Source organism: Anabrus simplex, chromosome 5, assembly GCF_040414725.1.
Source record: "Anabrus simplex isolate iqAnaSimp1 chromosome 5, ASM4041472v1, whole genome shotgun sequence".
In the NCBI taxonomy this organism is placed as follows: Eukaryota; Metazoa; Arthropoda; class Insecta; order Orthoptera; family Tettigoniidae; genus Anabrus; species Anabrus simplex.
Genome location: NC_090269.1, coordinates 89695922 through 89723801, shown reverse-complemented (window position 1 = coordinate 89723801; position 27880 = coordinate 89695922). Strand labels below are relative to the sequence as shown.

Genomic DNA, 27880 nt, shown 5'->3' with positions numbered 1-27880 from the left:
GAAAATTTCAACCTTATGTTGTTCTGTGTGGACTATCAGATATCCAAAGTTTACCGAAGTATTTCATACTTACAAGAATATACTGGTATGAACAATGCACTAGGTCTGGCTACATGGGGGTCAATGTTCCATATCTTGTATGTGTACATGCCACCAACACTGGCGAAGATTAACAGCGTGAGAATAGCCATCCATATCCACGGCGTAATAAGACACTTTTGTTTCTGGAACCAACAATCAATAGTTAATTGTAATTACTACCTCTCAAATGAATGATACAAATATGTCTAAAATCGGGACAAATTACTCCAAAAAGGACTTGAAACGGAAGAAGGTGAAACTGAAAACTCTATGTATTTAGGAACATCCGTAAGTATTAGGTTCTTCAGTCGAAACTAATGGAATAAATAACATTTAGATAATTTCTGAAAAAATATAACAACAGATTTTACCTGAAAAATAATCAATTTAATTAAAATACAGTGACTTATTTTATTTCTGAATGAACATCATCAGTATACCTCCGATTTATAGGTGGTAATAAGTTAGACTGCAACGTAATTTGGTTTGTAGGAAGTGTCATGCAACCCGTTGTACGATACTGTGGGAAGAGTAGCATAAATTCAAGGAGTTCTCTAGGCTGTACTCCTAATATCTATGCAAATCTCATAGCATAACCGTTGTACAGTGTAGGGTATACTTGTTACTGGCTTAAGAAAGTTTGCATTCTAACCTAGCAGTACCTAATAATCCGGACTCTAATCATCAGGTTCTATCAAATCTCACTCTTTTATTTAAAAAGTGCTGAATATCACTAATAAATAAAACACTCTTTATATTAAAACTAGCATGTACCCGCGACTTCACCCGCACTTATTAACTCAACCATTAGATGCTTAAACCATTTATTTAAAAGAAAATTAAAAACATAAACACACATCTGCTTTTACAAAAATTGCATAAAATACATTATTTTATTTTTAATAATATTACATTCAGTGCTTAAGGTACCCGTTTGGTGGATGGTCAAAATAATATTAAAACAATATAAGAGACCATATTATATTAAAAAACTTTTTCCTTATAGAGCTTCCGAATAAACTATATTAAACGTCCTTCCATTATAAGCTAAACAGTATAGTACGTTTTCCTTCCCAAATCTTAAAAAAAACCACGTGCAATTGACCATAGGAGAAGCACCGTTTTCGAAGATGGGAGTCCCACAACTTCACGCGATTGTCCTCCTGCCGTATTGATGCACATAGTGAAACTGAAACGAACGGGAAGCTGCAGACGTCTGAACTGAAATGATATATCCGAAGGTATGGTTAGAACCCGAAGAATAAACACTACTTGGCCTGCGGCATTTCCAGTCATGGCTTCAATAATATTCGGCTTCAGTTTCTTGACTGAAAGTCGTGTTCCGTTGCAGAGGAAAGGAGTATTCATATTACTGAGAAGGATAATCGTTGCCACAGTCGTCTGCTACAAGATGTTCAAGGGTAGTCCAGGAGACTCCTAGTTGTTCCAAAGCTCGGTCGTGTAGTTGACAGCTTCATCTGTATTACATGTCGTGTCGATAGACTTTTAAATTTGTAGAACACCAGGCAATTCTTGTAAAAGTTGCATTTTGATGTTAACAACTTCATTTCTTGGAGTAAGAGCAGCTTTTTGGCACAGCCACGTGCGATGTTTAAAGTACTATAAATAATTAATGAAAGCAGGTACACCCGTATAAGCATTCATCTAAGAATACGCCTACGTTATAAATTTCAGATCCTTGTGTGCTAAAGATTTTTCTGGGCATCGCACTCATACACACAGACAAACACTCAGGATATTACGGACTAAATATGGCTCCTCATATCGGGGACCGAAAATGGCTTCCTACCCCCATGGACTTCAAATGGCTTCTTGACTTGTATTACGCATCTTATGTACGTTGCCTAGCGACAGTGAATTTACACATTTGATGAAACAATTTGGATTGTCATACTCAAACACGCGTTTTCCGCCTGTTTTACATTCATAACTCACCAATGAAGGCGAAAATTTACAATCCGGCTTCAAGATGCATGTGGGCCGCCTTCCATCTACCTATGTTAAAAATTTCAGATCTCTGCGTGGCGTAGATGTGTCAGGGCATCGCACCAAACCCCCACCCCCGCTACGCACGCAGACAGAGAGGAAGGCAAATAATTATTTTTGTAGATGTATGTCCAATTCGTGATAATTGTTAAAAAGTAATGGTAGTAGGAGTAGCAGTAGAAAGTACATGAGGGCAACCATCCTCTATTAACACTATTGGAAAGGAGAATTGGAGAGATCCGACGCTGCGAAGAATGGAAGAATCGGAAGAAGAAAAGAAATGGACTGACAATGAAGCACTGCCTAGACCTCGCAAACCTAACACCATCAGAGTCTAAAGAGAACAGTATCTTTTTGCTAGCTGTTTTACGTTGCACCGACACAGATCGGTCTTACGGCGACGATGGGGCAGGAAAGGGCTAGAAGTGGAAAGGAAGCGGCCGTGGCTTTAATAAAGGTGTCGCCCCAGCATTTGCCTGGTGTGAAATTGGGAAACCACGGAAAACCTTTTTAGGGCTGCCGACAGTGGGGTTCGAACCTACTGTCTCCCGAATACTGGATACTGGCTGCACTTAGGCGACTGCAGCTATCGAGCTCGGTAGAACAGTATTTGACCAAGGGAGGTCGGATAGGTAATATGAATGCGAGAAGCCCGACACAAGTAGCTCGAAGCAATGTTATAGCACTCGTCACGTACGGCAATAAAGTGGGGGGCAAATATCGTCACCTTATTTTCTTTTTTAATGACTCATTACTGCAGTCAACTTGACTACTTATATATTGAGATCACAAGACATAACCATCAACAAACTAACCTCAATGCAAGCATCAATAACGGAACGGAGGCTTTCTTCATACATATAAGTTTGTCTCGGCAAGACTTCATCACCCTCAGGTGTTTAAGGTGTGCAGTGTGGTGTGCCCCAAGGGTTGGTGTTTCTATTTACATTAATAATGTCTCCCAAAACCTAACGCACTGTAAATACCATAGTTACGCTGATGATGTGCAAATGTACCTCCATACATCTCCAGATCGAATATTTTCGACCATAGAGAAAATCAATCAGGATATAACATCGCTTCCTTCTTGGTCTTTGAGATGTGGTCTTACGTTAAACCCAGTAAAAACGCAAGCCATCATCCTTGGATACCCGAAACTACTCGCGAAGATCAATCGACCAGAGATTCCATCTATAAGGTTATATAATACTAACATACCATTCACGTCATCAGTAAAAGTCCTAAGCGTTACTTTCGATGATGACATTTCATGGAAAACGCATATTACGAACATCACTCAGAAGACATTCTCTGCATTGCACATGTTGTACGGGTATAAATACTTATTTTATGGGAAAAAAAAAGAAGTTTCGACTATTGTGACGTGGTTTATAGAGACGCTGGGTGCAAGTTATTGAGCACATTACAACGTGGTCAAAATGCATGTGTGGGTACGTCTGTAACCTACGGTACTATGACAATGTAACTCGTTCATATAACGACCTATCTTGGCGCCGACTAGAAATCCGTCGCACTGCTCATACCCTATGCCATCTCCATAAAATCCTTCAGTCTTCACAGCCATTTTACCTTACTTCATATTTCAAATACCTATCTTCTTATCACAGTCTTAACACCAAATCTACTAATAACTCCATCCTTGCTTTACCTACCCATAGATCTGCCATCTACGATAAATCATTCACTGTAATTGCCTGCCGGGAGTGGAACTTCCTTCCCGAATGTATCAGAGGGTTAAGCGCTATTCGCACTTTCAAGGAAGCTCTGTGGAGACATTTTATGCATCAGTAAGGTTCATCTTTAAACTTGATGCTGCTACTTACAACCATTCTATTGTCATGGGTATTCTGGTAGAAGATTAACCTAAAATTCTTACCCGATCTGTTTCACAAATGTTATTCAATTTTATGTACTAATTCTTTTTACATGTGGGATATTAGTTTTAAGAATTTATCCTTTTATTATACCTAATTTATTTCATCTTCATTTATCCTTATCACTCATCATTCTCGTATTACTATTAATTTAATTAGTCTTAAATATATTATTGTAAAGTGATACAATGTAACATATGTATATTTCAGTGCCTGGTTAGATGGAAGAGAAGGCCTGAAGGCCTTAATCTTGCCAGGTAGAATACAACATTACTAACTAACTAGGGAGAGGCCTATGAAATATGAAATTATTATTATTATTATTATTGTTATTATTATTATTATTATTATTATTATTATTATTATTATCTTCGTGACTTTTCCGTTCCTTTTACTGACATCTTCGCACGATTTATTATTAAATGCGCACATTTTATTTCATTCTTAAAAAATGTTGTCACGTAACAATTTCACGAAAGTCATAGCATGACAATGAAGGAAAAGAAATGAACAAATTCAATTTAATTCAGCCAACAGAATACCTGTTTCTTGCATCGAAACATTTCACATTCATTTTCGAAAAGTCGTTCACCAAAAGAATTTCTGGCAAGTATGCCCAAACAGAAGGAAACCAGTTTCACAAAATTTGGTACTTCGTATTCCACGACCAATTCTCTCACCAGAGACATAATAATGGTAATAATATTAACAATAAATAATCAATAATGAGCCTACGTCGTTCAGGCGGAATCGCGCCGGCCTCTCACTGCTGGATACCATGGTTCAAATCCCTGTTACTCCATGTGAGATTTGTGCTGGATAAAACAGAGGCAGGACAGGTTTTTCTCCGGGTACTCAGGTTTTCCCTGTCATATTTCATTCCAGCAACACTCCCCACTAATATTTCATTTCATCTGTCAGTCATTTATCATTGCTCCGGAGGAGTGCGACAGGCTTCGGCAGCCGGCACATTTCCTATCCTCGCCGCTAGATGGAGGCTTCATTCGTTCCATTCCTGACCCGGTCGAATCACTAGAAACCGCTGTAGATTTTCAATAATAGATTATTATTATTATATTGCCTCAGATACCGTGAGCAGGCACTTTGAATTGATGCCATTTAGACTACGTCTGCATCAATTTCGAAGATCCATTTTACTTTACCAGATAGCAGAATAAACTATTTCTCTCTTTGATGGTCTATTACTGAAGTATAGCCCATCTGGTTGCCATGAACATTAAGGCGTCGAGTGCATACCCTCTACACTGTTGTGAGCTAGTTCGATTCCCATTGGTGAAAATAGTTTTCACCATCAGAATGTTGGCCGTCAAGGTAGGAGAGGTGTTAGTGTACAATTTATAATCACTAAATAGCGTGTCAAAAGCCTGGATTCAATTGTAAACCTCTCCGCAGTGTTCGTTTGGAGTGAAGGCACATGCCACTGTTGATGGTGATGGTGACTCCTTGGTGTTATATGACAGGTGCCGACACAGGGTTTCACCCTGTCCCTACCTCAGTATCATCATTCCACACCCAGACGTGCAGATCACTTGTGGGATTCAAACCGAAAGACCTGCACCACCTGAGCCGAGCATAACTTCGAACACACCCGGCATAAAAATCCATACGATAAATAAATACATTAGCTAAATATGGCTGCATTTTAAATAATTTTTGTCGAGTAAATATAAATTGTTTCATCAGAGACCGTTTAACCCTTAAAGTGCCAGGTTTTCTTGTACATTCCCATACATAAATTGCAAAGTTATTTTGACTGAAAACTCAGGGTCTTGCCTGTTCTTTTCTTTGTTTTGCAGCATAAGGTTTGTTCTACCGAAAGTATGCGCCTTTGAACATTTAAGTAACGAAAAACCTATTTAAAAATCATAAATTTTCAAAAGTTTTAAGTTGTCTTCTAGTGTTTAATTATTTTAAATCTCCAAAATTGCCAGATACGATTTAATGGTATCACCGGATTTCTTAACTGAGCGTTCTACTTAGAATGCAGATGATATTGTATCTGTGTCACGACCAACTAGATAGTTCAAGCTAACATTTCCTTGACCGTATCGGTTGTTACGAAGGCCATGGATATAAACAAATGAATGCTCTTCGACTCTCTGTGCACATCGAATGTAAACAAACAAAAGCATCCACAAGTACTGAACTTGACGAAGAAATTCCTAGTTGGCCGTGACACAGATATAATCTCATCTACCTTCTAAGTAGAACGTTGAGAAATGCGACTATGCGATTAGATCTTATCTGTGAATTTTGGCCATTTTTCTGAAATACGTATATGGTATTCTAAAGGTTAAATGCCGACATAGAACAAGATGGATCATCCAATGGTTTGCACTCGCAATCTTGGAATCCAAAGTTCAAAATTCCACTAATCGGTAAAAATAATGATAATGCATGATTCGCTATGCTTCATGATCCTAATATGTTTATGATCGGAAGAGAACAACAGTTCATCCAAGGGGGGTCGAGCGAATATCGACACTCTGCCACTGACCCACAGAGGGCCCGACTCGTTGGCTGAATGGTCAGCGTACTGGCCTTCGGTTCAGAGGGTCCCGGGTTCGATTCCCTGTCGGGTCGGGGATTTTAACCTTAATTGGTTAATTCCAATAGCCCGGGGGCTGGGTGTTTGTGCTGTCCCCAACATCCCTGAAACTCATACACCACACATAACACTATCCTCCACCACAATAACACGCAGTTACCTACACATGGCAGATGCCGCCCACCCTCATCGGAGGGTCTGCCTTACAAGGGCTGCACTCGGCTAGAAATAGCCACACGAAATTAATTAATTACCCACAGAGGGAGCTACGAAGACAATATTATGAAAGATTCTCGAACGTAATATCATCGGGATGGCAAGACGACATTAGACCAAAGGAGGTAGAATTGGAACGGTTCAATATTTGAATCCTGGAAGAAGAAAGTGAAAGAAATATCAGATTCGGCTAGGGGTCCTGTTGTTACCAACCCACTCTACCATACTGAAAAGCTATGAGGGGTCACCTCTTAGACCTGTAATTTTAGGCAGACATGAGGTAGTGTGGGTGTATTGTATATCTCCATTCCCCAGAGCTTGTCTGATAACGTGGATGTCAGACGTGTGTTGGAGGTATGTCGGAGGTAAGCAAGTCGGGTTTGTATGTCCTGTGTGTTGTTTAACAAGCTTACTTCCTCCTGGAATTCAAGTGAGATGATTTGATCTAGAATGTCTGCGATACTCTAGTTCTCAGTTTCCCTCGCACAGTGGAGTGCACATCATTTAATCCCTCGCACCAAGATTTAAATAACCAGTGAAATAGTAAGGAACTGAATCCAATCCAGATCGGCAGGAATGATCTAAACTGGCCCATAAACCCGGCACTTTTTAATGCAGACTGTAAATTCAGTATTACTGACCTTTCTGAATCTCCTCCTGCCGCAAACGCCTCAGTCGTGAACACCGCGATGTTTTGTGACATTGTCGATTTGAAATCTTTCAGTGCGGGGACTAGATCCAGCTCTCCGCCAATAACAACGAGCCCCTGAGGATGACAGAGTTTATGGTTAGGCCAAGATTAAAATGAAGGAGCGGATTATAAATTCAAATCAATTTAAAAACCATTGTACTTAATAAATTATACTATGCCTTTGAATGGAATAAACTTTCAGATTTTGAAATTAACGCTTGCGTTCCACTTTTGTACACTATTTAGAGTGGAGTTTGTGGAGATGAAGACACGTGGTGTTATGCGAATACATGCAGGTGATATTTTTAATAATCTACACCAATATTTCGGTACTACTTTCTGCTGTATTTACTCTAGAGCTTACTACTCTCAGCAAGTAGTGCCAATATTTGAGAACACTCACACCGATTAAAATATTAAAGCTTCGTGAAGGATTTAAATGGAATTTTACGCACAGGATAACTTTCTTTAAAGTAAGTGTTTAATTGAAAATATCAGTGCCGAGTGATCATTAACATAAGAATTGAAAATTTAAATTTTAAAATTGCTTTTGAATTACGTCCTGGAAATAAGTCGTTGTATTCGTTCTTACAATAGATACGTGCGTAGCATTCGCAACTCTCCTTCCTGTTTATGATTGTCGAAACTAACGTCCTAGCTGATACCACCCCCTCTATTGACAAACAGGCAGGTGAAACCATACTATATCAGGCAGACACATCATGGTGGATACCCCTAAGGGTGAAGGTCAAGGAATATTCAAGGTATCCTCTGCCTTCGTAAGAGGTGATTAAAAGCAGGACCCATTGGAAGCATGACTTGGCAAGAACGGTGCCCCTACCTGATTGCTTCAGCTTACTTCTATTACGCTCCTCAGTTTCACCTTTCCCATCCAAACTCCCGTGGTCAACTCTTGTTCATTTTGGAGTCCATGTATTAGAAGGCCTAATATACTTTCATTTGCACACATTTGATTTGTGCAGAACTGTTCCTAGGTACGAGGCTAGTTGGAAGACCATAATTTCCCTCCAAATATCACTGTCAAAATGACATGAGCCAGACTGATATTTCTCTCAGCGAAGTGGGAAAGCCCAGCCGACGGCCGAGATACATGATGATATGTGAGGGACATGGGGTACAGAGAGTGAAGGTGAAACTGAATGAAAATATGAGGCAAAAAGGGCCGGACAGAAAGAGACAGCAACTTTTTCACAAAGCTCCCTCGTGACAGCACGGCAGATTAAACTGCCACTCCACGATGGACCACTTCAGTCTCTGAAGACGCTGAAGAAACTGTATCAGGGTGTTACATCACACGAATGGATGCATATTGTTATGAATCTAGTACTGAACCGATTATCCCCAGTCGCTGAAGACAGCGCACCACTTGCATACTCCATGTTGAAGTCACATTTTTATGAATGCTTTGCTCTTTGCGTGTTCGGAAAACGATGAATACATTTCCGTCTGTCGTTTGTTCGCTGAGTGCGTGAGAGACATTAATCTCCTTCGATGGATTATTTGCCCTAAAACGTCATTTTCCGAGTCCAGGACCAGACCAATGAGAAATCGTTGTAATTCGTGGATCAGCGGTATTCAGAATCTCTTTTAAGAATAATAAAGCAATTTTGGAACATGTAAGGCCCTAATTTTGTACGCAAAATGCCAAAAACATACGATAATTTTTCCTCACAAACTCCCACAATAGTCACAAGTCTGAGAGGAGGTCTTGGAGATGCGTACGAAATGTCCAGGTCATTAAACCTTCCTTTTTATGACACTCATGGTGAGAAGTGCATGAGATGCTTTGGACATTACGACTCGTCATGAAAATTATGTGGTTATTCAATTTGCAATGACCGGAATTTTATCAACTTAAACAATATAATTTAAGTTGTGAAAATCAGCGGAGAAATAAAACGCAGGCCATATTGTAAGATAACGCCTTATTTTTGGCGGAAACCTGAATTACTATGAAAGAGCGGAAGGTATCTGGCAATCCTTCATTAATTGCGAGTTGCGAAGTGTGTACCCACATTACCCCGTTTCGGAGTTTCTCCACTCGGGAGCATTTAATCATTTTCTCAAGTGAGCGTACGGACTCTGAATATTTCTTTAAAGGTACAGGTTGGACTTGAAGAAATTTGATGTTGAAATGTTCAACACCAAGAAACTGACGCGGTTGTATCGTGTTCTTTTGTCTTCACTTATAACATTTTCGTTCTAGCCTATTTGCGTAGAAATCTGTGTCACGTTTTATTTAATTCCCAACTTTTCTTCCAATTATTTCTCTATGCGATCGAGTGTCATGTTTTTGAAATTTGTTAGCCTACGCAACTGGAGCGACTAATTCTTACGTTTTAAAAACCTTGAATGTTCTATTTCACCTTCTAGGCACTAGAGAGAGCATATCATATTGTTCGTTCTGGATAGTTATGAAGAATTATAAAAAATTATGTTTCGAAACAAACTTTTCCAGTGAATTATACTAATAATAATAATAATAATAATAATAATAATAATAATAATAATAATAATAATAATAATAATAATAATAATAATAATAATAATTGTGTTTAGTTTTCAGATATCGTACAATATACCATGAGCTCTTGGAAACGGAACTCTACAATGGGAGGGTACTCCCTTACTAAGTTTGTGGGCGATGCTTTGGAAGAGATCACTGTGGGTCAAATTGATTCGGAATTTGGCGGGGACAGTGAAGCTGAAGGTGAAATAAGTTTCAATAATGTGTCAGTGGGGAGCACCAACAGCTTTCAGTGTACAAGTAGTAATGAACATTTAGGCGCACAAATAAGGAAGGTAACAAAGAAGTAGTAGAATGTTCCAAGGCCATGGGAGGGGTGGATCGGTTCTATCAGCTCCATTACTGTTATTCAGTGACCTGGAAATCAAGAAGGTGGTGGGTAAAGATATTTTATCACCTGCTAGATGCCTGCATTGTCAATAATTATATTCTGTACAGGGAGACTGTACGACTCAAAGACAATAATGTGAAGCCAGTAATTCATTTGGAATTCCGTAGTACTTTGGCAAATGAACTGATTGGCATTTTTGTGATAAAACGCGGAGGGGCGCTCGGTCAAAAATGGAGAAACAAAAATCCTGAAAAAGCCAACCGTGGGGCGACCTAAATAGACGGGTGTAGGTTTAGGCTATGTAAAGGAACATTTGCCTGTACCAGGAACATGGAGACGGTGTGCATATTGCAGCAGAGGGGACAAACAGAAGCGCAGTAACCTCATTTGTCAGAAATGTGAAGTTGCCCTCTGCAAGTCTTGTTTTCATCCGTTTCATACTGAAAATTATATTAGTCTTACATTACTAACAGTGAATTAAATTTTATCTTTTCAATAATAACCTACTAAGCCTTTAGCTGTACTTTTATGTGTCCTAATGTTGTATTAATTTGATTGAAAACCAATAAATTAATTTCGGTAAGAATATTTACCGAAGAATTTGTAGTGATCTTATTTACCCTAAATATCCATTGGTATATATATTTACCAGAGCATTAGTGCAAGGAAACAAATGATTATGGCAATATTGCATTATATAATACTATTAGGCTCTATATGGAACTGTTTGGAAATATTTTTTAATAATAAGCGGTCTTAAATTAATTTGTCACTTAAAGGGTTAAAAATCACCTATCTTCGATATATGCAGTGTTATCGGGTTCTAAATTTGTATTTTACGATCAGATTACTACCACGATATGATTGTTACTCTTAATTTCAGAAGAGTTACCTTATGATAATATTGGGTGTTCAATGGAAATCTGTAATTGAGTTGTTAAAGAAAGCACGCGAGTTTCTACAATTTTTTAATCATTTAGGTTAATTATTTTCTTAATATCTGCCTCCGTTTATTTGCATTTGATTCTATTTTCTTTTGGTGTTTTGCCTATTTTTTTACCTTGTTAGTGTAGGTAAACCATGTTTGCTCCCCGCCATGGTTGCCCAGTTGCCCAGTTGTACTTCCTCTTAAAACAATAATCACCACCACCTTCCCGCCATGTTAGCGAATCTACGTTGCCATGGTAACGTCGTTGGTGACGTTATTGTGTTACATTGATACTGTGTAATACTGGGTGGCGTGATGACTTGTTTATCTACTTATTTTTAAGATTTTTCGCAGATTTTTGCTTCATTTGTTTTGCCTTTATTACCCTCTGTGTGTGTGTGTGGTTCTATTGCCTACAAGTTACTTCTTGGGGTCGTGATGAGATATTGTGGAAACTCACGAGGCGAAACTTCACCCCAAACAAAGGGTCCGGCTCCGTAGCTAAATGGTTAGCGTGCTGGCCTTTGGTCACAGGGGTCCCGGGTTCGATTCCCGGCAGGGTCGGGAATTTTCACCATCATTGGTTAATTTCGCTGGCACGGGGGCTGGGTGTATGTGTCGTCTCCATAATCATTTCATCCCTATTACGACGCGCAGGTCGCCTACGGGAGTCAAATCAAAAGCCCTGCACCTGGCGAGCCGAACTTGTCTTCGGACACTCCCTCCCGTAAAAGCCATACGCCATTTCATTTTACCCCAACAAAGGGAATATTGTTTAAAGGAAATTAAAATAACAAATACCCCATGGCACTACAGCCCTTGAAGGGTCTTGGCCTATCAAGCGACCGCTGCTCAGCCCGAAGGCCTGCAGATTACGAGGTGTCGTGTGGTCATCACGACGAATCCTCTCGGCCGTTATTCTTGGCTTTCTAGACCGGGGCCGCTATCTCACCGTCAGATAGCTCCTCAATTCTAATCACGTAGGCTGAGTGGACCTCGAACCAGCCCTCAGGTCCAGGTGTAAATCCCTGACCTGGCCAGGAATCGAACCCGGGGCCTCCGGGTAAGAGTCAGACACGCTACCCCTACACCACGGGGCCGACTTAAAGGAAATTAGGAACTTAAAATTCTGTAAAATACCTTTGATTAAGAAAAAGGGGTACTAATGTGAAGTGATGTGTACTCAATCTGTCGCTATCGTTTTGATTTTATTTTCTTATTATTTGAGCAAGTCAGCTGGCTGCGTTTCAAGTTTCATAATCATAATACATTAAAAATCTAATAAATAGTTTATTCTGAAGTTCAACCAAAGTGGCTGGTTACCTTACTTGTTAACCTGATTTATGACAATTTCTTGAAATAAAAATAATTCTACTTTCCTAAGCATGTGTGTTCTTCTTTCGGATAACATAAGCATTTTGATACCAGGTACAGTTGCATATTTAAATATCCACGGTTTGTCGTTACACCCCTCCACAAGTTCAGGTAAGTTCTTGTCTGTTTGTTAGTTTGTTGATTTGTTTTGTGGTATATTATGGTGTCTGTCTTTCTCTTCCCGTTTTCTTGTTTATGAACTAGCTCATTTGTGTAACAGCTGGTTCTTAGTTTGACTCCCGTTAGCGTAGCGTTGGTGTTTGCCTACGTAACGGGTCAAAACTTCCGTCCGAATGAAAGTGAGGACTCTAAACATTTCATGAGTTAGGGACTTGAAATTATTTCTTTTCACGAAACGCAGCACTTAGAAATGTTTCCACCCATGTGAAGGTGTGGACATTAACAGATTTCCATGGAATGAAATAGCATGTGGCTTTTACTGCCGGGAGTGTCCGAGGATATGTACGGCTCGCCAGGTGCAGGTCTTTTGATTTGACTCCCGTAAGCGACCTGCGCGTCGTGATAAGTATGAAATGACGATGAAGATGACACATACACCCAGGCCCCGTTCCAGCGAAATTAACCGATGATGGTTAAAATTCCCGACCCTGCCGGGAATCGAACCCGAGACCCCTGTGACCAAAGGCCAGCACGCTAACCATTTAGCCATGTAACATATTTCCATGCAACGCGTTAAGAACTTAGTGGAATTATCAATAGAGTGAGAACTCTTAGCAGAACTTTCTTCGGTATCTCAGCGTACATAACATTGCTTAATTATGGACGAAGATTTAGCTTCAATTGTATTATAGTTATGATACAGTGAATTCAGCTCTGTGTGTGGGAGCGGAACAGTATAAATTACGTGACTCACTGTTGGTTACAAAGTCGAGACGTGCCACTTGAATATGTGCAAGACGAACCGATTTGATAACAGGTCACTTTCCTTGTTTACTGGTTGGCGAGACATAATCCGCCGGTATATGTTCCAGCAAGATAACTGTCACGGGTGCGCGAAGGACGAGTGTGAGTTTCGCAAGGAGATTTGTGCAAATGCGGTGGCTAGTAACACCACCAAGTGTAATTTTCATGTTCTGTTTCAGATACTTCGTGTAAGTTGTGTAATAATCACAAACGTGTGTAATGAGTATTTGCCAAGAATGTATCTGTCCGCCTCTGTGGTGTAGTGGTTAGTGTGATTAGCTACCACCCCGGAGGTCCGGGTTCGATTCCCGGCTCTGCCACAAAATTTGAAAAGTGGTACGAGGGCTGGAACGGGGTCCACTCAGCCTCGGGAGATCAACTGACTAGAGGTGGGTTCGATTCCTACCTCAGACATCCTGGAAGTGGTTTTCCGTGGTTTCCCACTTCTCCTTTAGGCAAATGCCGGGATGGTACCTAACTTAAGGCCACGGCCGCTTTCTTCCCTTTTCCTCGCCTGTCCCATTCAATCTTCCCATCCCTCCACAAGGCCCCTGTTCGGCACAGCAGGTGAGGCCGCCTGGGCGAGGTACTGGTCATCCTCCCCAGTTGTATCCCCAGACCCAGAGTCTGAAGCTCCAGGAAACTGCCCTTGAGGCGGTAGAGGTGGGATCCCTCGCTGATTCCGAGGGAAAACCCGATCCTGGAGGGAAAACAGATTACGAACGAACGATGTATCTCATGGTATCAATGGTTTCCATGATGGAGTAAAAGGACCTCGAGGCAGCCAGCGAGCTGATAGAATGGCCAAGATACGTTGTAAAATGAAAATAAGGTCTGTCAGAGTTTGTAATAAATAAATGTGTATTTTTCTTGTCGTGTTAACGTTTATTCTTATGACAAGGTTCGCCATAAATGTACGTAATATAAAACGTTAAATCCCTGTTGTGAAGTAAAATCTTGCGTGTGGACATTTAACATGTTGTGTGTTTTAGAGCATTGAATGTTAATCATGAGTAAGTAATATATTTATTTTCTGTTATTTCTAATCATCCTTTTGTCTATTCAGTTTTCCTCTTTTTCATTGCTTTCGTAAATTTATTATATAATTCCTTCAGCACAAATAAATTTGCGCCATTACAATTCTCGTATTTTGTTTAAAGTACTACGTGTATCTGTATACCCTGAGCATCATTCGACGAAGTGATGAGAAGAACCCATCAACCCTCTGAGATGTACAAGAGTCTACTACTGCACGTCGCCGCTGTAGCCGCGCATAACAGTTATCGATTAAAGGGCACAGTGTTTCTTCTAGTAGGGGATAGAACGTGTTTGTTGCTTCCTTCGATCTTTCCAATCTGATCATAGGCTTTGGCAATGTGAAAGGTTAAGGTATTTTTTTTTTCACAGTTTTCTTCTGCTTGTTCATAGGCATCCACCTCATGCTACAAGGCAGTAACATCTGTACCTGAGCCCCCCTGTTAGCCTTTATTTTTCAAGATTTTTATGAGGCCTTCACAACTACTGTTAGCGGACCCGGAGCACACCTAGTCTCCACTGTATTTCACCCCATAAAAGCAATCCTTTGCTTCGTAAAATTTCCCGTCTCCTAAGACGTCGAAGTAGGCCTGATCTTATGGGAGATCATAGTATTAGTTGCTGTACATATTTCAGTGGTCTAGGCACTGTTTCTAGCATTTTCAGGCTCATTGCAAAGTAGTGGAAAATTACTTCGAACCTCATTTGCCTTGTACTATTCCTCAGTGAATTTTGGGCTATCCATGGTTATGGTTCCCTGCTGGACAATATTTTACCGGCAGAGCTGGAAATATTCCTTTTATTCCGGTACAGACTTCTTCACGGATCTCTATATAATTGGTATTTTAGTTTTAACTCGATAATAATAGAGCCTTTTGCTATCATTTCAAATGACCGTGAGAGATTTTCGATATTGTTTGCCCGCAATATGTGCAGATTTTCAGCGGCTTTAACTTAGCTGTCCGTCGCGCAGGGTGCACCATTATGGAAGTTTTCTACATGCCTCTCACTTTAAGCTGGCTGCAGGCGCTAGATGACAATTTGTGATAAAGAGTTCGAAGCAAATAGCTTTGATATAATATATTTTTAGAATAATTAATGATTTTTAATGGATTGGCCTTAAATTCCAAGACGTTGATACTCGAGAAACAACAGTGCAAGAATCCGTAAATACTATTTTTCCCAACAAGCTTCCACATACTTTCTTTTGTAAAATATTTACGTACGACCCTAGATGGCCTATGTATTTTTGTTCCACATTTCTTTGTGTGTTTAAGAGATATTTTAATAACATACGATGAACGAATAGAATGGAATAAGGCAGAGAAAGGAATTTTCTGTTTCTAGAAGGAAAAGTTTTATTTGAAAAGGCAAGTTGCATGCAATTTTTGATTCCAGATTGACAGAGATTATGTTTACAAGTAGATGTGTATACTACGTGAAGCAGGACTTTCTGTTTTAAAAGTTTTTCAAAAGCTGAACATTTGTCAACTATTTCCAAGAAAGATGTGCATCAGGCAATTTTCTTCAATTAAAGGCTATAATTCAACAAGATTATTCAGGTTGTTTTCAACTACAAAAGGTTTATAGACTGATGAACGAAATCATCTGTATGTGTCATTAGTCAAAGCGAAACTGCCTACAAGACAAAATTTAAAACTTACTTAGATCAAATTGTATACATTTCTTGATCATTCAATGCAGTTTACGAACATTTAAAGTACATGTTTACAATGTACTGTAAATTTAATTTCTGAAATTTAACTTTCTATCACGTTATGCAATAAGTAAAGGATTATATTGCATTTACTGTTAACTGTTTTCATAATTTTTAAGGAGTATTAAAAACACAACATTTAGAATGGAAATATTCCTAATAGTAACATTTAGAATAGAGATCAGTCACATTTCTTTCACTATGCAAGGCTACTTGTTACCCTGAGTAGTGAATTTACAAAACTTTTGTTTTCCATTTAACTTCAAACTTTGTGTAATAAACTACTGGTGGCTGAATTGAGGACTCATGTATCGGGAAATTTTAAAAGGTGATGTCGGAATCTTAGGAACTGTTCAAAAGTATTTGTATTTCCAAGTGTTTAATGCTGTAGACTGTATATTGTGTTATTAATTGCTCAAATTTAATTTTGTTACCTTTTTGATGAGTTAAACTTTGTCCTTGTGGCAATCCAGAATGTCTGGAAAGTTGTGCGTTCCTCAATAAAAAGTTTTCAAATGAGATCAGTTCACAAGCCGTGAATGGCCACAGGGACCCCGAATCTTTACAATTTATACAATGATAAAATTAAATCTGGAAAAGTTCCGAAGAGGAATAAAAAACTTAGGGGTAGTGTAGATGATGATTTAACGTAGTCATTGATTCATTTAGAATGCACATTTTACATTTATACAGGTACCTAGTAACTCCTAAGACTCACCAGGAATCTTTAAATACAGATGTAATGTGAATCAATTATAGAACATTCATAAACTTGCGTAATCTCGTAGTGAACATTGACTTACCCTCAGAACACCGAAGAACAGCAGGATACTGAACGATGCGATCACTATTCCATACGTCAGGTAGGCCAAACTTAGGGGATTGGTGGCTGCGGAGAAAAGAGAGAACTGGCAGTAGAGTAAGATATAGTTGTTGTTTCACTTTGAAACATCATAATTACAGGCACGAGATGTAGTACTTAAGCGATAACGCAACAAAAAAATTTAAAGTGACTTTGAGATAGCTTTACGAAGTTATATAATCCTGGCACTTAATGATACCATTTATTGCAAATTACAGTGATAAGGTCAATTTAAAGTAGAACTGTCTTTTTATGAAATAAGCGCAAAATTTATAGAAAATAAGTTCGAAATGTGATTTCAAGATTGCGTACGTTACCAGACCAGCTCCTTGACTAAATGTTCAGCGTAGCGGTCTTCTGTTTATAGAGCCCTCGGCCGAGCATATTAGCCGTGTTTGGTTAATTCGTGTACTTGGGGATTGCTTTACTTACATACAGTCACAAAACACAACTAATTACCGCGGTAACACGACATAGCCAATACGTCCCTCCACACTGGGCTGACGTTGGAAAGGGCATCCGCCCATAAAAGTAGGCTGAAAACACATTAGTGCCCATCCATTTTACCGAGCCAGTTGAAGTATTTGGGCTGTTGTCCTTGTGATGGCTAGTATCATTCCACTTTTGATATTGGCGCTGTTTGATAATTGACTACATTTTCTCTTAACTGGTGAGGGGCAGTTTATTAAACTTTTTGATGAATAATGTGGCGGAGGTTATCATTCATTCTTTCTTTCAGTCTATTGGAAGTCATCTAAGTGAGTGGGTGTAATACTTTTCAGCTTGCCCTTGGAACTACTGATTTTCTGCATCAGGAGTTCACCGAATATCATCTCGTGTAAATACCTAATGATGTGTATTTCCGGCTGTACTCCCGTCTTTTGATATTTTTATAGTTTGAAGTTTGCGGAAGCGGTATCAAAATCGGTTTGGATTCCCTATTCATCTGTTCACGAAGATATATTTCCTTTTTAAAGGCATTCTGGGCTGGGTAGTACAGATGGTAGATTGATAATTTTCTCAGCTTGGCGTGGAGGATTCAATACCAGCTCTACTCGGTGGTGTATGAAGGTGTTTAAATACGCCAGCCTCATATCGTCATATTCACTGGCACATAAAAGAACTCCTTTTTCAAAGCATCATTTGGTTCTCAGTGACTAGTGGCAAGTAATGAAAGAGAAGTCAAATTTAATATGCTATCTTATCTTTAAATAAGTACCGAAGGTATTAGGGATGGGAGTACTTCCACTTCTGTAGACATCACCTGTTTCTCAAATACTTTCTAAACGAAAGAAGAAACACTCCTTAGCCACCACATTTAATATCGCGCCATTTGATGATTGACTACATTTTCTCTTAACTGCTGAAAGAGAAGTTTACTGAAACCCCCCCTAAAAAATTCAAGTCATCACTGTTTGATGAATAATGTGGCGGAGGTTATCATTCTTTCATTCTATTGGAAGTCATCTAAGTGACTGGGTGTGGTATTTTGCAGCTTGCCTTTGGAACTACTGATTTTCTGCATCAGGAGTTCACCCAATCTCATCTCACTGGATAAAACTTCTATACCTCAGTAGTTTGATGTATTTTTGCTTATTGTTCGACAATGATATTTTAGTTTACAAGCTTGTATACCGACAATTTTTCTTTGTATTTTATTATTGCCGTCCTCGAAAACAGCTTGTAATGTGAATGATGGAGTCAAAGTAAATTCCATTGTCTACTGTGGAAGGTAGAAATTAAATTGGCAATGAAGGTCACACTGTTGCACCAGTTTTACAAAATGATCATAACGGAGGAACGGTATGAACAGCTCCGATAGAGAGGATGAATCATGAGATACCCTGATTACAAAACACCAAACCCTGGTACATGTACAGTGAAAGTTTGCACTGCCAGCGCTCTCTATGCTTACCTTCATATAAAGCAGTGACATTAGTCTCCCAAATCGATACTGAAGTTGACATAAACAGCACAGCAACGAATTTCCCGTAAATAATTTTAAATACGTTAATTACATTTATGAACAGAAAGTGGATTTGCTGACATTTTTCCAACATGCACATTTTAAATTATGTTTATCATTGCGGTACGGTAATATTGTTATTTTGTTTCTCCGTTACTTATGAGTATCAAACAGTACATTTAATATTAAGGGGAGGTGTGGAGGAAAATTAATTGATTTCCTAAATTCTCTGTAACTTGAACACAATTTGAGTTAGAATAATGAAACTTTGCAACACTGATTTAAAATACATTGTCCTTAGCTATAAATATTAATGAGTTAATTCAGATAAAATATTTTTGAAATAAAGATTTTTCAAATTTGAATTTTTATCATATTGATGTACCTTTCCTTCAGCAATGCTGAGGTCCTGGACCTTATATGTATATATTTTTTGTGATTTCTGAGCTCTTGATTAATTAATGACTGTAGGCATTTTTAATTTCATTCTTATTACGATTTTTAAAATGACAGCTTCCTCGGAGTTGTTAGCCACGATCACGATGTCGTCTGCAAAGGCCAGACACCTAATTTCGATCTTTTATAATACTCGCTTCAATGGTGACAGGTTTGATTCCTAGATATCTCATTTTATTTTCCCAGGTTTTTGTCAAGTACCAGGTCGACAAACTGGGTGAAAGGCCATCTCCTTGTCATACCCCGGTTTTGGTCTTGAAATCCGATATAATTCCTCTCTGGACTGCACTTTCGTAGTGGTGTTCGCAAAAGTATGTTCATTGAAGGTGCATGTGCCAAAGTCCACGCCTCGTTCTTGTAACCCTGACCCTTTTGCTCTACGGCATGGAAGCTTAAACACTCCGGCAAAGTATGGTCAACTGAATGGAGGCTTTCAAGATGTGGACTTAACGTGCAATTCTCCGTGTTAAATGGGTGGAGTCACAAACGTTAAGATAACGCGTAGGATTGGTTAAGAGGTAGCTAACGCCGCCGCATAAGCTGCAGTACCTGGGCCGTACAATGATAGAAGAACGATATCGTTATCTGCAAGAAATCATTCAAGGGAAGATAGTTGGGAAAGGAATCCGTCATAGAAGACCAATTTCTTGGTTAGACAGCCTTTAAATGCGGCTTTGTTGTACTTCCAGTGAACTATGCAGTGCTGCTAGATACAGTATAAGGACCAGATTGTTGTTATGATGGCCAACCTTCTTAGAGAAGATGGCACATGAAGAAGGAGAATAAGAAGAATAGGAAGATGTTGAGAACGGGTCACAGGTTCAAGTGGCATTCTTTGCTCAAAATATCTTCTGTAATCTGTTCCACTATAGGTGGAAACTCTTTGTGAACCACCGTGTGCAATACAGGTTAATGACACGTATGGGATTTCGCGTCATTTACTTCTAAACAGTTATCTTACGGAGCTTGACTTCGATGCAAATCTCGGCAAAGTCATTTTAGTTTGGAGATCATTTCAGTGTTTGCTGGTATACAACATTCTTAGTTGCTTTCAGGAGCATGAACATAAGGCTTGTTTATACCGCTCACTTTCGAGAAGACCACATACAAGTGGCCTTAATAATGTAACTGCGGAAAACAACGCATGCAAAGTCAGTCTTGCCCTTGGGAATTAGGCCCTTTTTAGACTAGCTTCCGGGAGTTATGTCCCTCAGTGACTTGAAAGCTCGGTCTGCTCGTGATTTGACCATCTCTCATTGTGATATGAGAGGTACTCGGAGGCCGTCGAGGCTCCGCAAGCCTAGTTGGCGACATCTGTTCATTTTTCAAACATGATATTGGAATTCTTTATTTGCAACAACGTGGAATCGATTTTTCTTACTCTCGAGGAAGAGGAGAGGAGGTTGAGTGAACATTACATTTTCTCTCATTAGAATGATGGAACTCATGGAAGTTGGCGTGATATTGCTGCTGAGAAGGTGAAAAACATACACAGAAAGAGGCTGGTGTGGGTTCACCCTAAAATTGAGAGTCGTCAAACAGGAGTCTAATGCAAATATTTAAGAATGTTTCAGATATGTGGAGAAATTGTATAATTATCTACGACACCATCGATTAGTACCTTAACATACAAAATACGCTAGTAGTCCATGTGACTTACTAAACCCCTGAAAACTACCCCATACATACGCCACGGAGTTATAGTAGCTCTTCCAACCCTCATATCAGTCCATTACAAGCGGTTAATATCTGGTACTATCCAGTCCACACCCATTTATTGGCTCCCAATTCTGTCAGGTATAATGCCGCCTGATTTTAACTCGAGACCAGAACACTGATATCGACTGTGGCGTATAGCTCACCTTTCGATTGATGAATTGAGTAGTATACCCCCACCATACTCAGCCCCTGGATCTGAAACAAAACAAGAAAGGAATTACATACGGAAGCATAGCAGGCCATGAAGGCGTACACTCTCGGTAAACTTGACACTGGGCCGATGACCTTCGATGTTAGGCCCCTTAAAACAACAAGCATCATCATCATCAAACTTGACACTTACTATGGAACTCTTTTGGTTGAACCAGGCTGGTTGCAATGAAACACGACGTGATGGTCTATAGGTATGTGAGAATTTTATTCCTATACTTGGTTAATGATAAATTAGATCTATGCAAGATGAAGCCGTGAAATTAACAGGACCCCGAAGAGTTAAAAGTCATTAGTATTTTGCGTGCAGTGCTGGTCGTAAACGTAATGGCAAAAGCCGTTCTGCTGTAAAATTATGCTGGTACTGGATCACTCCTTCTGAGCCCCGGCCTAGAACCCTGTGTTTTCCATCTCTGCGGGCTGTTGATGACCGTTGATGAGCACCTGGGTGGTAAGCGATTATTATTTATTATTTAGCATATGATGCTACAGTTGACAATCGACTATGTACAAGTTCTTAACAGGCCCCAAAAATGACTCTATATACATAAAATATGTACCTATATACAAACTCCACATTATAAAGGTTAATGTGGGGGTCTTTCAGTTTCCTAGAGACGAATGTCCAACTCAGGGTTCACTCGGTGAATGTCCTCGATGGAACCAGCAAATTCGCAGAAGACAGTCCTTCAGAATGTGCAGGATGGTTTGCACTTTAGCACCACAGTCACAAGCTGGAGAGTCTTTCCGGCCCCAATGATGCAGAGCAGAAGCACATCTTTCTACTCTGCAGCGTATCCTGTTGAGTGTGGTCCAGATGGAGCGAGTAAGTTTGAACCCAGGCAACTTTGTAGTTGGATCCTTGATTTTGACAATGCCATAAGTGTGTGACTGAGACCATTCGTGTTTCCATAATTCATCAGGCTTGAAATGTTAATTAACTATTTCCTTTGCCGTCTTCCAGGCAGGTTTCCGTGACTTGAGTCTCATTACGGTATTTTCATCTGTATCCTGATGTATTGGGAGGTAACTGTTCTTCGGTATCCTGGTCCACAGTCTAACAAGGCCGCTTTGCCGTCTGATGTGAGGAGGCTGAATGTTGCTCAGTAATGGTAACCATTGAATAGGAGTAGAGCGCAATATACCAGATATAATTATCATTGTGTGAAGCAGTTGGACATTGAGCTATTGAGCCATTCAGAGGAGCAATATTCAGCTGATGAATATACTATTGCTAGAGCAGTTGTTCGTAGTGTACATGAATCTGCGCCCCATAAAGTACCAGGTAATCTACCTAGCAAGTTGTTACGGCTTTTAACCCGCGAGTGGTCGCTAGCCGGAATGTAACGTGAGTGGTCGCGCGTGAGACTTTCTCTCACATTAAAATAAATATGATATTTTTCACAGTTTCGTGGGGCGTAAGGCTGAAATTTACTACTGAAATGAAACGCAAGTTCTACCTTATATATTTTAGATAAAAATGAAATGATTAGCTGTGAGAGAGAGAGATGGCGTATGGCTTTTAGCGCCGGGAGTGTGCGAGGACAAGTTCGGCTCGCCAGAAGCACGTCTGTTGATTTGACTCCCGTAGGCGACCTGCGAGTCATGATGAGAATGAAGACGATACATACATCCAGCCTCCATGTCAGCGAAAATAACCAATTAAGGTTAAAATTCCTAAACCCGCCGTGAATCGAACCAAGGACTTTTGTGACCAAAGGCTAGCACGCTAACCATTTAGCCGTGGAGCGGGACATGATTAGCTGTTTATTAAAGACACAAATTACTACTTAAAATAACATATGCAATGTACATAAAAATAACTTCCGTCCTGAAGTTGTAAAAAATAAATCCTCACACATTCATTACATCTAGTAATATTTCCGTACAAAGCAAGGTTTCTGAACACAATAACATTTCCAAAAACAAGAAGTGCTCATAATACAAAATACTAACACGTACAACAGAAGTAAGTTTCCCGCTCCACTTCAAAATAACACCAACGCCATTAGTCGCGCGATGAGAGAAACTCTCACGCAGCGCGCACGGACACACAGGACCCTTAGTTCTGACGAAGGGAGGGGGTGTTTACCCTTCAAATGTGAATCGCTATACTTACGATAGTTATAAACTCAGCTACAAGAGAGAACAGTCACCTCCCTTTCTTCACTGTGAAGTAATATCACAATAAAAAATGTTGTGAGAGAAAATCTCATATAGCGACCACTCGCGGGTTAAGATTAGCAGCCAGTTTCTCACGATGGCGTCGATAGGTTAAGGACCTATCTAAAGTTACACCAATATATTTTGGGTTTGTATTACACTGCAGTGTGTAGTTTCCGAACCTGATCGTAGGTTGATAGTTTGCCAGCCTGTTATTTAGGTGGACTAGGTTTCAGGCGCCATTTTTTGAAATAATCACCCATCTTGTCACGGTCTTGGGATAGAATGTCTTCTGCCTCATTGAAGTATTTTGTTTGTATGGTGGTGTTGATATCATCTGCATAGATGAACTTGCGAGATACAGTTTCTGGGAGATCATGGATGTATAAGTTGAAGAGAATGGGAGATAAGACCGATCCCTGTGGCAAGCCATTATTAAGTTTATGGAATCTGCTACGGACATGTACTGTATGAATTTGAAAAAAAAATTGTTACTGAGAATATTATTTATCAGGGTGAAAATTTTAGGACATTGTATAGTCCTGATGAGTTTCAGGAGAAGGCCTTCTTTCCAAACGGTGTCATAAGCAGCCGTGAGATCAAGGAACACAGATAGATTTTTCATTTTCCTATTGAATTCTGCTTTAAGGAAGGAAGCCAAAGCGAGAACCTGATCACTGCAGTCTCGACCATGCCGAAAACCAGCTTGCTCAAGTGAAATAAGGGGTTCAATTGCAGGAGATTTTGTATTGAGGATCAGTCTTTCTAGAAGCTTATATGTAACACTTAGTAGAGATATGGGTATATAGCTTTGAGGTGATTTGGGATCCTTGCCTAGCTTCAAGATAGCAATAATATTAGCTGTTTTGAATAGAGCAGGCAGGCGGCCCGAGTGCAGAAGATCACTGAAGTAGGAAGCAAGCCAACGTTTGGTTGCTGGACCACTGTTGTTTATAAGTTCAGTGTATATGCCATCAAGTCCTGCAGCTTTATCATTTCTGAGTGTGTACGAACCTTTTTGTACCTCTTCTGGAGAAAATAGACTTGTATACTGGTCATTTGGTTGGGTGTCTTATTTTCTCTGCCTTACTTCCTATTTAACCTGCTTGGTGAATTTCTTATCCCCTGAAATCCGCGATGTTGAGACGAGGTGATTAGCTATTGTTTTCGCATTAATTGGGGAGTGATTTCTTGATGGTGTGGAATTTGGATCGAGGTTGCGGATGAGAGACCATGCTTTTCTGCTGGAATTTGTGAAGTTGAGCTCCCTTACAGTTGTTATCCATTTTTCTCTTCTAGCATTATCTAAGGATTTGAGGAGTTCGATTGCTTTCTCTTGACTCTCTTGACTACATTCTTCCTCATATTCAGCGGACAAGCGACTGGTTTCCTCATTCCAACTTGGAATGTAATCCCTCCGATAACCTTGAGAAATGGTTCTTTGTGTGGCAGATTTTATTAGTCCAACAAACCTACCGTTATTTTCTGAAGTTGGAGCTATCCATCTAATATTGGCATTTGTGTGCAATGCATGAGGGATTTGACGACGGTACGGCCTTTCTGCTAGCCGTCATGGCATGGCGTGGCTTCAGGGACTGGACGCAGATTTCTTCCATGCCTGCAATAATGCCTCGGGGCACCGTCGGAACAAAAGCTTGGGCAACAATAGAAACTATGTTCGAAATGCCTGTAAGTTCCTTAATAAGTATTATTTTATTTACGTGTAAAATTAATCCTTTGGGGTCTAATTAATTTCCCGGCTGCATTCTGCTCAGGTCCAATTTATCATTAAGCAAGTATGGGAAGGAAATACTCACATAATTAAAATGCTGAATTTTGACATGAAAAGTATAAAATAGACATTTATTTATTATTCATCATGTTAACACAATTATCAGCGATAGTATGGTGAAGTGTGGTACTTCCGGAGGCGTTTGTTTAGATACAGTCATGGATTCCCTGGACAGGTCTCACAATAAAATGATGCCTCGTTTCTGCCTCCTTTAGCCTTCTCGTCGGAACACATGCCACAGTACTTAGTATTTTGGTCTCACGAGCATCGATGAGATGTACCTTCCCATTCAGACAAACTTTATGGTCACAACTGTTTCGTCAGCGGCGCTTACGGATTTTTTGTTTTCTAACGATCCCCCATAACCCCACGATAAGTAGATCCCTGAAAGACTTATGGCTTATTTTCTGCCTTTTTATGCATAATATAATAATGTATATACTATAGTTGAAAACTGTTCACTAAAGCTACCGGCTTCTTTCCATAGCACTGTTGTGACAGTGTCTTGAAAAATCACGGTTACCTTCATTCATCGTCCCCTACTTCACAAATAAAGTCACCACTGCCACAAAACCGTCCATTAATATCATCACGTACCATGCCGCGACTGAAGCACAAATATAACAAATATAAACACAACAGCGACAAACTATCTCCAAAGAATAACATATTCAGTTGAAACACATTAACAGTATATGGCAGCACGTAACAGAGGCATATCCAGATTAAATACTGCGTAAACCCCAGCGCCATTTTCGCTCCAACATACGAGATATATAACCTGAAAGTTATGTCGAACTTAGTCTGACACGGGACCGGAATGGAAAATTAATGATTTCGGACTGAGTCCGACATTGGACTTCATTTCTCCATGCAAGCTGTTGTTGCCATATTTTATGGATGAAACACATCTTCCAGTGGAAAGATACTCGAGCTCCTCCCTTATTCAGTTATCGACATTCATGATTCAGACTATGAAAACTTCTTGAAGGAAGATAACGGTGTACTTGCGTTAAATTGTAGTTAGCTATTACTTATGTGTATTATACTTTAGTATTAAAATAATTCCTGTTTGTTAAATTTAGAAGTCAAGTGCGAGTTTACATGTTATTTTAGAACAATATATGTACATCCCCATGGATTTTGAATCACCCATGCAAATACTGCTACGAAATAGTAACGACCACCTAACTGCTGCGTATTTCGTTATGTCCAAAGGATTTTTAAGATTCAAATAAGCTGTATTGCTAATATTTTATGATTCTTTAGGATTGTAATGTAGTAATTTTATATTAATAATTCATTGGTCACAATATTATTATATTATCATTAATAAAATAATATTTTTTCCTGTTTTCGTGAATACTTTGTTTATTTGTATATGACGGCTTCTGCGAATTGACTACTCATACGCGATACATATATGCGGAGGGTGTTACTGCGTGCCCTCTGGAATACTGGTAATCTGTCACTTTTTCCACATTATGTCAAGGTTGTGCCATACTTTGAGCTGAAGCTACATCTGTTTTAAGTTTGGTGGATAGTGAAATGTTTTCATACAAAAACTAACTGTTTCTGAGAAGACATGCCCCGGACAGTGCAGCATTAGTGCATTTGCCATAATAACTGAAATATGAATAAATAGACCCATAATGATGAAGGGGTGATGAATGTATATTTTACGCAGCTCTGGAGATATGAAAGTTTCAACAAGAGAGTCGGCCATTGCCTTCGTGATGCCCAGGGCCTACTGTAGCGAGCACGGGAAAAAGCAATCAGCTGATCGCTAGGCTGGAACTTTAACACATGGGTTAGTTGAGGTGGCTGTGAATTGTTCCATTGAAGATTTAAACGTTGGCCGCTTATTTCTTCTTCTTAATCTGTTTACCCTCCAGGGTTGGTTTTTCCCTCGGACTCAGCGAGCGATCCCACGTCTGCCGCCTCAAGGGCAGTGTCCTGGAGCTTCAGACTCTGGGTCGGGGGATACAACTGGGGAGGATGATCAGTACCTCGCCCAGGCGGCCTCACTTGCTATGCTGAACAGGGGCCTTGGTGAGGGATGGGAAGGTTGGAAGGGATAGATAACGAAGAGGGAAGGAAGCGGCCGTGGCCTTAAGGTAGGTACCATCCCGGCATTTGCCTGGAGAAGAAGTGGAAAACCACGGAAAACCACTTCCAGGATGGCTGAGGTGGGAATCGAACCCACCTCTACTCAGCTGACCTCCCGATGCTGAGTGGACCCCATTCCAGCCCTTGTAGCACTTTTCAAATTTCGTGGTAGAGCCGGGAATCGAACCCGGGCCTCTGGGAATGGCAGCTAATCACACTAACCACTACACCACAGAGGGGCCGCTTATTTACTCAGAAAAATTAGAGAACGGATCCTCATCGACTGC

The 27880-nt window shown here is 39.8% G+C and overlaps 1 protein-coding gene across 1 annotated transcript in view; it reads right to left on the bottom strand.

The window, feature by feature from the left end:
- Positions 1–17243, bottom strand: part of LOC136874638 (uncharacterized) — a 39215-nt gene extending 21972 nt beyond the window's left edge. Inside the window, exons 1-2 of the mRNA XM_067148264.2 lie at positions 17120–17243; positions 74–224 (exon numbers count right to left, since the gene is read on the bottom strand). Coding sequence (XP_067004365.2) covers positions 74–191 — 118 coding nt within the window. The 5' untranslated portion in view covers positions 192–224; positions 17120–17243. The remainder of the gene's footprint in view (positions 1–73; positions 225–17119) is intronic.
- Between the last annotated feature and the right edge of the window lie 10637 nt (positions 17244–27880).